Here is a 12,414-nt window from a genome sequence, read left to right on the forward strand (position 1 = left end):
AAGGGGGCTTGGAGTTTCCTTACTGGAACTGACATGTCTGTTGGCTGTCCAAAGCTGAAGTGTGGTGTAAACATTGCCCACACTTAATTTGCAGAAATCTGACATCCTCAGGAAGGATGTGATCTGACCATGCATTCAAGACAGAGCTGGAGAGTGAACCTTGCAAATTGTATGACTGGCCTTTAAAGCAATAAAGGATTGAGGTTTAATTTGCGTATTATTCTTGGTAATGGAAAGGCTGAAATAACAGGAATATATACATGAAAACATTCAGAGAGATGCATTTCTGCAAAAACATGACCTGGCTATTAGCTATCGATGAAAAGGTGTAATTGGTCACCTTGGCAACAGGCTGATGACTTAGTGTCAGCCTTGAAATACTCGCAGTGTATGGTACGCGGCTATAAAGCTGTCATATTCATTTAAAATTAATCTTCTGGCGTGGGAGGGCAGATGGAATTTTTTGGATTATATTGGGGCTGGGGAGGGGGGGGGGGGGGGGGCAGTGAATGACATTCATCACATATTGGAGTCAAAGTATACATGCAGGTCAGAAAGTAAAAGACCAAGATCAGACCAAGTTTTTGTTTGTCTGGGTTTTAAGCTTCTGTACCTGAAGTCTCCACCTCTGCATACAAAGACATGTGTGGACCGAGGTGTCCAGTAGGTCCTTCCATTTGTTTGGTTAACAATGCAAGCAAAGTGAAGGGAGCATCAGAGTGGATCATGACATTCCAAGGGTATGGGCTTCCTCCAAACTCGTTCTGGGAATTCCCAATCCTGCCTGTGTGACTCATTTGGGAAACATGTAGAAGGCCATGCCATTGCCGTCGTGCTAAGCAAGCCCCCTACTGTATGAAAAGATCATCACAGCTTCTCCACTTCGCGGCCCATTCATCCCATTTGCCAATACAGGAATGGCTGCCAGACACTGACATATTTTATACTGAGAAATCAGAGGCATGAAAGGCCGTTTTAAAATCCTTCTGACTCCTGAGATGGGAGGGTTTTGAGGGAAATAAAAATTAATAGATATATTTCAGCCGCATCGTCCCCAATATTCAGCAGTGATTGCAGTGTCGAGCTCTGGCAGGGTCATTGCGAGTCATGAAGCAGGACTGAGTATATGGGACATAACAGTTACCCTGAGCAGACACATACGGACGGCCGTCCCTCTGGTGTGGGGCTGATTCCATCTCCGGCTGAGACGTCAGCAGTGAAAATGAGACTTACCACGTTATTAGGTGCAGCTCGGTCAGAGTTTGTTTTCCTGAACCCTGCCAAACATTCTACTTCCTGTCACGTTTTTTGGCCTCAGGAAAAGCGGTGTCTGTAAAGGAGCTGGACTTTGATCGGGCTATCTGCGGATATATGCAGTGGAATACAATGACTTCTGAACGAGCCGCTCTCCAGGAATCGACCGATTTCACAGTCTGTGGCTTGTTTACGACGTGTGAGAAGCTTTAATTATCTGTAAAATATACAGACTCATACATGACATGGAAGAGCTTCTCTTTGCCCTTAATTCTGTTTTTCAGTTGTGAGGTGTGAATCATGGACTTGTGTCACCTTGCGGGGTAAGTTATACATCATATAAATTCAGATCCAAGGTGCAGTAACACGTCTCATTAACAGATGTGTGTTCTCAGAAACTCGAGCAGAATAAAATTATCTGTCCGGTGCTTTCCCACCTCCATTTCTGAGGCGTTCGGAAGACATTCCGATTGACAAGTGTCATTGTCTGGCTAACATGTGTTAAAAGGGTGAGGTTTGCTGCATAAGCATCACGAGGGTCCCTGATCTAATCATCTCACAAGAACGAAGTATTTTTTAATCGTAATAAGGAATGGATGCGGGGGTGGCATGGTGGTACAGTGGTTAGCACTGTTGCCTCACACCTCTGGGACCCGGGTTCGAGTCTCCGCCTGGGTCACATGTGTGTGGAGTTTGCATGTTCTCCCCATGTCATCGTGGGGTTTCCTCCGGGTACTCCGGTTTCCCCCCACAGTCCAAAAACATGCTGAGGCTAATTGGACTTGCTAAATTGCCCGTAGGTGTGCATGTGTGACTGCATGGTGTGTGAGTGTGCCCTGCGATGGGCTGGTCCCCCATCCTGGGTTGTTCCCTGCCTCATGCCCATTGCTTCCGGGATAGGCTCCGGACCCCCCGCGACCCAATAGGATAAGTGGTTTGGAAAATGGATGGATGGATGGATGGATGGAACAAATGCATGCTGTGAGTTATATGTAACATAATACCATCATTTTATGATTATGATTATTAATATAAACAATTTGAGCCAAGAAGAGTTAGATTAGTCACAAAAGATTGGGTTAAAATGATCAGCTGTGTCTCCATGGAGACTGGTTATCAGCCTCGCATCAGCAACAGAGAATCACACCCAGCTAAACTTGTTTGGCCGCCCCTGTTAATGGCTGGGTGGGTGTGAGTATATACCACAGTGACAGGCTTTAAAAGGGGAGTTTTAAGCCTGCGCAGTAAAGTCATTTAGTACCTAATCTCTGGTGAAGTTGTTTACAAGATCCGATAGTTTGGGGTCGAAGGGCTTTCAGATATCTCTAACTGCGGATGAAAGGAAAATTCCAGAGCTGTGGCGGGATGACAGAATTCTGAAAGGGGCAGAGAAGTGAGCCTTGCGTTCAAAACAAATATGAAAAAATGAGTATAAATGAGTCTGCTGTACGTTAACACCATATTACGATAATTATGAGCAAACAAAATCAAACAGATAATTCCGAGTCTGTTGGATGTTAAAGCCATATTATAATAATTATGAGCAGACTCAACTTTTCTTTATGGGGTTTCATTTGATGGATTTAATTCAGCACATGCAGTTTGGAGGTGGTACAGAGATTGGGCAGTGGTGGGTTAATGGTTAGCGAAGCCCACTTGTAATTGAAAGATTGGCAGTTCAAATCCCTGACCACCAAAGCATTACTGAGGTACCCTGAGCAAGGCACTGCTCCCTGGGCGCTGAATTAGCTGCCCCCCTGCTATGTCAGAAACGGTGAAATGCCGAGGACACATTTCATTGTTGTGCACTGTGGTGTGTCAACCATGGCCGCTGATCAACCAAATTCAGATTGTTTCAACTATTTACATAATGTACGGATTAATGACAACAAACACGACAAAATACTTATGGCTTCTTAGCAGAAATATGTCAGGTGGAAAGGTAGCTATTAGTATTTTATGGTCAAGTTAACCTGGTGATGTTAAACAAAAGAATAGTATGCTCTGTTTGCAAGCTCACATTATGGGCCGGGTTATATTTTTTCAGTTCATGCAGACCTTAAGAAACCCACCATGTCATATGACTCATCTGTTTTTGACAAAAACGAACAGAAAAGTCAATGTGTAGCCAGTTCAGCGCGATTCATGAATACTCAGTAGACCGGGGGCACAGTCAGGATGACTTCGAGGATGTCGACCCGTCTCGGTCAATGTCTGGGGGCGCGTACAAATGCCACCAAGATCAGACTCAATTTAGGGGGCAGAGCACAGAAATTTCCAGAACCGACCTCCTTTATCGTTCCGCCTGCGATGGCAGAGCCACAAGTTCACGAGAGTGTGTTCTGAAATGTCTTGCCTTTTAAGCATAATTGCCTCCCAAAACATCAGTGCTACTCTCGGATAGGCATGGTGCCTATGTGTGTGTGTGTGTGTGTGTGTGTGTGTGTGGGGGGGGGGGGTGTCGGCAAGACCCATGTGAAATGCTCAGACACTATCCTTGTCTGTGTATCAGTTTTTTCTTCTATTTACCTTAACCCCCTTTCAACATATTCTAAACTTATAATTCACTGCAATTATAACTGAGCATGTGACAGGTCAAGTCTTGAATATTGGTATTTATGATATTAGATGTGAAAAACTGAGAGGAGGCCATAAATAAAATGATAAAATGAACGGATTAAACTTGTAAAGCGCCTTGTTTTGTTGCGTTTTCAGCAGTGGCCTCATTTTGCACGACGCTTGTTTTTGGGATGTAAGGGCATTCCAGATTCACATGGGAACACACGGGTAAGGAGGTCAGAGCCTGCTGGAGAACCTCTGTCATGCTCCTGAGAAGTTGCCACTTCTCTCACGTGTAAAAAAAGCTTCAGCAGGGTGATGCCGGCATCTTTATGGAAAGTATTTGGCTGAAGCAGAATGAAGCCAGTTCCAGACTAAGCACTACATATGCCCCCATCCATGGACTGCAGAAATAACCAAGGTGAGGGGGGGCATACAGTTATGTCCATTTATGTTTGCCTTTCAAAAACTCAGATATGATAACTCGGGTATAATTTAGGCTTTTATGAATAATGTTTTACAGCTTGCATAAAATTATTTGTAGGCAATTATTTTGTGATTCCTCATCACTGTATTTTTAAGGATGCCCCCCCCCCCACGCCCCCACAGTTCCATGGTCCATGCCTCCATCCCTTACCATCAATTATAGCATCGTCTCCAGAGGTTCAGAGGTGGAACTCTCAAGATCTGGTCAGGAAATGGGAGTCAGAATCTTATTTCAGCATTTGGCAGAAAGGAACATCTCTGCAGCCCCCAAATCTAATCATAACTGTGTCTAAATTACTGATTCTATTGCTTTCATACCTCACTACCTGTGATGAAAATCGGATGGCAAATTTAAAATGAGATAATTGATAAAACAATGGACTCCATATGGATATAAGATACAGAAAATTAAGCAAAATGCATTACTGAGTTCATCAGTTTCCCCCCCCCCCACACACCATTCACAGCTCTGCTTCTGTTATGCTGCAAAGACCGCATGCACTCTGCCCCCCCTCCCCCTCGCTAAAGTGTGCCCCGATTGGCTAAGAGCAAAGGTTGAGGGCGGAGTCATGCCCTCCCCCTTCCCCAATATGCAAATCAGGGATATAACAGTGAAGGGAACAGGAGTTGTTGCTGTGCCCTGTGATGGTACACCTTCTCGCAGCATGCTCTCTGCTCTCGGACTTGCCTCGTGGTCCAGGGTGCGGTGACAGACTCAGAGTAAGTCCGCTGACTCATCTCCCTCTGCTTCTCTCTATCTTTATCTCCCATCACCTCTCTCTCTCTTTCTTTCTCTCTCTCTCTCAGTCCCACCTAGTCTGGCAAGAGAAGGCTAAAGACAGGCACATTAGATGCACAACGGGAGAAAATGAGGTGTTTGCTAGTGACTGAAGGCTGGCCCAAGAGGGTGCTTAAGATGCTGTCTTCGGGTAGCGTCTTAACCTCACATGTGCGCCGGCCAGGCTCATGAGCTGATTACCTGCCCCAACATCCCCCCGCCGACTCACCCTCTACCCCTGGAAAGCTCTCGCCGCCCTCCACCATCCTGTCAGACCAAGGGTATGCAGATCTGGGTGGCGTAATGACGAAGGGCTGAGCTTTACGGAGCTGAGGATGAATTCGACAGGACGGCTCCATGAGCACCACGCCAGGAACCACAGCCTGGGGGCCCCCCCAGGGAACAAGGTGCCCCAGGGAAGTCGTGGGTCCTCCTCTGGCTGCTACGAGCAACTGCTGATCTCCAACGAGGTGTTCCTAGCGCTGGGCATCGTCAGCCTGCTAGAGAACATCCTGGTAATTGCAGCCATCGTGAAGAACAAGAACCTGCATTCGCCCATGTACCTATTCATTTGCAGCCTGGCGGTGGCCGACATGCTGGTGAGCGTCTCCAACGCCACGGAAACCATGGTGATCGCACTTATCACCAACGGCAACCTAAGTATCAACGTGGCGCTCATCAAGACCATGGACAACGTCTTCGACTCCATGATCTGCAGCTCACTGCTGGCCTCCATCTGCAGCCTGCTGGCTATCGCCATCGACCGCTATGTCACCATCTTCTACGCGCTGCGCTACCACAACATCGTGACGGTGCGCCGGGCACTGACCATCATCTCGAGCATCTGGGCATTCTGCACCATCTCGGGGGTGCTCTTCATCGTCTACTCGGAGAGCACCACCGTCCTCATCCTCCTCATCACCATGTTCCTGGCCATGCTGGTCCTCATGGCTTCATTGTATGTCCACATGTTCCTGTTGGCGCGCCTACACATTAAACGCATCGCCGCGTTGCCTGGCAACGCGCCCATCCACCAGGCGACCAACATGAAAGGTGCCATCACGCTCACCATCCTTTTAGGTGTATTTGTCGTATGCTGGGCCCCCTTCTTTCTCCACCTTATCCTCATGATCTCCTGCCCGAGGAACCCCTACTGCGTCTGCTTCATGTCGCACTTCAACATGTACCTCATCCTCATCATGTGCAACTCTGTCATCGACCCCATCATCTACGCCTTCCGCAGCCAGGAGATGCGCAAGACCTTTAAGGAGATCTTCTGCTGCTGGTGCAACGTCCCTTGCTCCTGCTCTTGTGACCTAAGGGGGAAATATTGAAGCCCCCCCCAAAAAGATGAAAGTTGCCAGTGCATCAGCGTCCCCTGGCTGCCTCAGTGCTCATGGCATGGCTAATAAGGTACGTGCACACCAATGACATCAGAAAAATATCATGCTTTTTGTTTTTGATGGACTTTACTGTGAAACTACTGTGAACGGAAGAGACATTACTAAAGTGTACGATGTGCAGAATATCTGTGATTTTTGGAAAGGCTACAAGTGTTAAGAAAAAGCCACATTTAAAGTGATGCCTATTTGAAAGCTTGGATCTATTCCCTGAGAATCAAACAAGCTGCTTAAAGATTGTAAACTGATTGACCCGTTTGCACTTTGGCTGAGTTGAATAACTGGGGTGAAGACGCCAGCTTGGTTAGTGATCACGTGATATTAGATCACCACTCGCACGAAAAACACCAAGCCAGCGATCGATCCACCCGGACTACTGACGACAAGTCGAACTGACAGTTCCGATAAGATCAATCTGCCAACCTTGTCCGCTCCTGGCGAGGACACGATAAAGCGATACCTCTTTTTCGGATCGTTTCTGTTTCAGTCATTAAAAATCACTGTGAACGTGCCGCGATGCTGTGAGTTATGTCTGTATCAGTGTGTATCTTTATTATCTATACTCTTGTAAATTATTCTGATATTAATATGTGTATATTTTGGATAGAGTTCATTACCATCTGCTATGTCCTCCCCACACATGCATATACTTGTATCATTATATTGTTATTTATGCCTACAGTAGACGTGTGTTTTGGGGGGCGGGGGGGGGGGGTTCCTAGTTCTATATTTTGAAAACTGCTTTGCCACAGCTGAAATTATTTTCATTAAAGGTTATTCAAAGTCTGTGTCATTCTAACTTTATTGTCAGACAGAGGCGTGTCCTGCTCTGCATACACTGTAAGGGATTTCATAGTCCAGGGCAACACTTTGCCCGATGTCTGTGCTGGACTTTGGAATTGCTCACTCCTGCAGCTCTGACAATGATCTGCAATATAGCGAAACTCTGAAGCCACCGATTTTCTTTGTCCTATTGTTTTTCGTTACCCGTTCTTATATGAAACAGCAGCTCCTTTTTACCCCGACTTACTTATTTCTAAAACAGAATTTATATAAATTATAATTTATATTACAGGTAACGCTTCACATTAAGTGCACCATCATAATGTATTTATAACATATTCACATAACATTAAGTACACCTTTTCACATGTTGATGTATACTTACATACTGCTCATTAACGTTCTATGGATGCATTGTAAATGCATTATTCAGTTGCACCTTTCTTGTTCTATGAATGTATTATTAATGCATCATGACGTACCGAATAAAATGACTTATTTTGCAGTTTGTTTACTGCTGCAGATTATTAAGTTACCGATTGCCCCTGCAGGAGGAAACAATAACCAGCGCCCCCCCCCACCGGCTATTTCACGTGAGTGTGTGCGCGCGCGCGCCCCTCCGGTGCGCCGTAGCTTTTATGCGTTTGTGCTTCTGGTCTTAAGAGCAGAGACAGTGGAGACGGGTGGGGACGGCATTTCAAAGTAAACCTGGCGAATGCACTTAACTTCTCAAGGACATTTTTACATTCATTTTCTAAACCCGCTTGTGCAATGCGGAGCCCTGGAAGTCACGGACGCAAGACCGGGAATAACACGAAATAACCTTTGGACAGGGCACCAACCCATCACAGACATACATAATTACTTTTAAAATAATATATATAAAATCGAAGAAGAAGAAGAAAAAAAAAAACATAATAGAAATTGTTTTAACTGCACTAAAAGAAACAACAAAGCAAATAATAATGATTCAATAAAAAAAAAAAAAACTCTGGACTGATGTAACTAATTCCGCAAACCGTTACGTAAATCAGATTCTAAGTAGATCCGTAAGGATGCCCCTTCACCTCAGCCACGCCTTCTCACCCAGTCTGTCTTCCCAGAATACTGACAGCTGCTATATGTTGTTAGTTCATTACAGGGATTACTGACAGCTGTTACTTAAACCAGTTCTTGTCATTTTCTCAGTGCCGGGTACAGTGCTAGTAGAGTGTTTGGTCTCTCTTGTTTTCCCAGCGTGAATGATTACCCCCGCCCGGTCCCACCCCCTATGTGATGGTGGAACAACTGTACAGTGGGCCCTGGGGTGAAAACGGACCACCTCCCCTTCCAGATTTCCAGGCGTTTGCCAGTTGCAGATGATGAAATTGAAGTAGTTTCCAAATATCATACTCATCATGCACTGCAGTAGTTAGTAAATTCCGCAAACATGCTTTTTGCAATGAATACATGCCAAGACAGCATAGTTTAACTACAAAACATTACAAACTATTACATTTAAAAATGGTTTTTCATTTATTTATCGTTGACTCCCACCACAATGAGATTGTATACAGAGAAATGAGAGATATAAAGTAACAGGGTTACAACTTTGGATAATATGGATGACATCAGTTCTTTAATCTTAAGAAACAATTTTGTGCTTTTTGTGAGATTTGCAGGGGGGGGGCTGTCAGTCTCCCCCTGCTCCTCTGTGGCTTTGCCTGTGTACCCCTTCCCATTCTCAGCTAAGTGAGTGTGTGTCCACTGACTAAGGGTGTCCACTGACTTGACCTGTAAGGACCATTAAAGTCAGTTAGTCAGAGTCCCCAGCATCCCAGTTACTGATATTGGTCAATAGATTTAGGGGGAGGGGCCCCTATTTTTAAAGGTTTTCTAACATAACCTCCCGAGAGAGATATTCCCTTAAAATAATACATGCTATGCGGTTCAAGGCAAGTAATGTTTTTTTCCATTTTTCCAGAACAAAAACTCTATTATTTATTGAAATTAAATGTGTTCCACATCAGAATTTCACCTACGATCCCTTCTTTTGTACCACAGAAAATGCTGTCTTTGTTGGCAGTAGGGGCAGAGCAGCAGAATTAACACCATACAGATTGTGGATGTTTTTGTCTGGTCTTGTCAAGTACTTGACACGTTTTTTTTTGTGCTTTTCTGCTGATTAAATTGGTTTAAGAAGAGATGTTCACACATTTTTTTTCACGTGGCTCAGAGTTAAGGAATAAGAGGTATGGGAAGTGCTTTTTTTTTAATTGGTACAAGTATAAACACTGCAGTTTGTGCAAGACTGATAAATGAATAAACAAAACCCCTTAACCCTGACTCTGATAGACAGGAAATGGATGGATGAATGGATAGATGGATGGATGGATGGATGAATTAACAGCCATACAATAAATCATGTTAACACACCTCTTGCAAGTAGAGGTGATGTTTGCCACCACCGTAAACACGCATTTGCGTAGGTGTGGGGGGCCCCTTTTTGGCCACGAACAGTCAGAACAACATGGAGGGTCTCAAACTGACATTTTCAGTGAGACCCTGGAAACCAAAAAACAGCCCCTTCTTGCATACTATGCCCAAATCAGGCCGCTTAGTCCCCTCTGTTACTGTTTACTAGTCTGTCTCTCCTCCTCTTCTTCTGCTTCTGCCGCTGGATGATGTTGAATATTCAGATTTATTCTCCCCAAACAATGTCCAAGGTCTCTTTTGTGTAAGGCTCATATCTGTGGGTGCAGGACCCAGCCACCGTTTGGCTGCTTAAACGCTGCCTTCTGTTTAATGTTGTCCGTCAGGGCGTGTGTCAGATAGAAGGGTACGAAAGACGGATGAATGGACAGATGGATATAAAAATGTGGGAAGGAGGGGGGATATTTTAATGTTCCGATGTGAACGTTTTGCCAAGGGGCCCACAGAACCCATAATCCGTCCCTGATACAGACGTATATACATATTTATTTTATTATGTATACAAAGCATATTTCAATAAGTAAAACTCATAGACAATGATTCAATGGTGGGGTGACTCTGTTGCCTGAAACCTGGGTTCAAGTCTCTGCTAGGATCCCATGTGTGTGACGTTTGCATGTTCTCCCTGTGTGCTCCACTCCCTCCCCCACGTTCCAAAAACATTCTGTACTGTAGTTAATTGGAGTTATCAGATTGCCCATAGGTGTGTGCCCTGTGGTGAGTTGGCGCCCCCTTCTGGGTTCTTCCCAGTCTTGCACGCATAGCCTCCAGACCCCCTGCAACCTTGAACAGGATGAATAATTTCAAAAAATGGATAGATGGATGATTTAATGGCATTGTCATATTTTCTTTCTTAATTAGGTTACGGGCCTGCTTTTCTGGAAGGTGTGATCGCTTCTCCACACAAATGAAGCCCTTTGGATATATCACCATGGTGATAGTGGCACAAATGATAAATTTGAGCCAATCAGATTCCCTGCCAAGGGGTCCTGTTATCACCTCTTGGTCTTGATGAGAAGCAAGCTGTTCTCTATTCAAGCTCAGAACAGGTGTCACTTAGTCCCACCCGGAGCCCCGAGTTTGCTTCCTGCGTCCTGCAGGTCCAGTGGCATAAAGACATGATTGTGACAGACAGAATTTGCCAGAATGAAGCCTGTTAATATCTGCTATGGCTTACAATTAACTAGCCACAGGTGAAAAGGAATCACACAGTAACTTCATGGCTATCAGATCAAAATAGGTGATGGCGTAGCGTATTAAGACACAATCCCACAGAGGCACAAGGATATAACAGTCTATATTACAAAGAGACTTTTCATTCGTGTTGTTGTCTTGACACAGCACTCTAAGGATGGCATTTTAACTAAGTTCTGGGACAAGGGTGGCTTTCACAGAATACTGCGTTCTGACAATGTGCAGCAGAGATGGAATTAAGTGAACCAGTATATCTGTCAAGCCCTGCACTCCTGCCCCTTTGTTCTTTCCCCAGTGTGGCTCTAATGAGCCACACCTGTTACTATTTTATCAGCCCTCATGTGTCTCCCTCCAGCTACCCCTCATCTGCTCCCTCGTTAGTGATGTACAAGAGTGCCTCCCAGTCCTTTGCTCCCCAGTCCGGTTATTAGCGTTGTCCCAGTGTGTGCTCCTGTGCTTTTCATTGTGTTTCCTCTACCTTTGTTTGCCCCCACATGGTCTACCTTTTGTTTGATTTGTCCGCTCTAAATAAACCCCATCTTGTTTGCTCTCATGCCTGCTCCTGCCTCCATCTTTGCTGGTAGCTTGACAATATCACAGAAACAGCATGTTAACCAGATAAAAAGATTAGAAAGAACAACATTCTACCATTCACTTGACGAATGGTTGGACGCTTTATAAAATATGTGGTCTGCAAATGTATTATTAAGTAACATTCATACACTGCAAGAAGACATGCAGTATCATTTATTAAACCGTACTATATGAGATCAGTGTTATTTTAGGGCATTTTGGCTCTACTTGTTGCCTGTTAGATATGTAATAATGATAATTATAAATCCTGTATAATGAGTGTTTAGACTGTTTGATCCTGACGAATGAATTTACCTGGAATGTGGCCAAATGATAACATCATTTTCAGACTTGTACTGCATGGTATTTTATTAGCTGTGTTGTGGTGTGTGTTTCATGGGTACGTAATCTGTATCATTTCCCTTCTATCTTCAGTCTATTTCCACTGTTTATGCATCTTTCATTCTTTTCTCCTCCCCAGCCTATATCCTGTTACTCAGGCATTTATAAAACCACTCAATATGACTAAGAATGCAAATGAGTGGCTGCCGGTGGACAGTGCCGGTAATATGTGGGCTGGGAGGCGCTCCAGAGTGGACATCGCTTGAGCGTAATTAAAATATGAGACCGCGGACACTGACACCATCTCAAGTTCATGTAATTAATGTGATTGCTTTGTTGAGGGTGTAATATATTCTGATCTTGGCATATCGTCAATTATCGGAAAATGAGTTATGGAAGGGGTATCCATCTATCTCAGTTTGCCAGATGATTTCAACCCCTCCAGAGGCCTTTCCATAATTGATGTTGTAAACAATAGCCATTTATTTCCTTTTGAGGGGTGGGGGGTTGGGGGGGAGACTCTGCTTGGCAGTGTCAGGTGATCATTGGGTGTCCCCATCCTGATGTTCATTT

At 44.7% G+C, this 12,414-nt stretch overlaps 1 protein-coding gene across 1 annotated transcript; it reads left to right on the forward strand.

Moving 5' to 3' along the window:
- Positions 1-4,915: 4,915 nt before the first annotated feature.
- On the forward strand, positions 4,916-7,684 carry LOC125740825 (melanocortin receptor 4-like). The gene is made up of 2 exons (XM_049012526.1): positions 4,916-5,019; positions 5,107-7,684. The coding sequence occupies exon 2, from the start codon at positions 5,413-5,415 to the stop codon at positions 6,409-6,411; it is 999 nt and encodes a 332-aa protein (XP_048868483.1). The 5' UTR covers positions 4,916-5,019; positions 5,107-5,412; the 3' UTR covers positions 6,412-7,684.
- Positions 7,685-12,414: the final 4,730 nt, after the last annotated feature.

This window comes from Brienomyrus brachyistius, chromosome 4 (genome assembly GCF_023856365.1).
Source record: "Brienomyrus brachyistius isolate T26 chromosome 4, BBRACH_0.4, whole genome shotgun sequence".
Taxonomy (NCBI): Eukaryota; Metazoa; Chordata; class Actinopteri; order Osteoglossiformes; family Mormyridae; genus Brienomyrus; species Brienomyrus brachyistius.

Bases quoted from the DNA above. Each gene is read 5' to 3' on its own strand.
- LOC125740825 (XM_049012526.1), top strand. From the start codon at position 5,413: ATGAATTCGACAGGACGGCTCCATGAGCACCACGCCAGGAACCACAGC.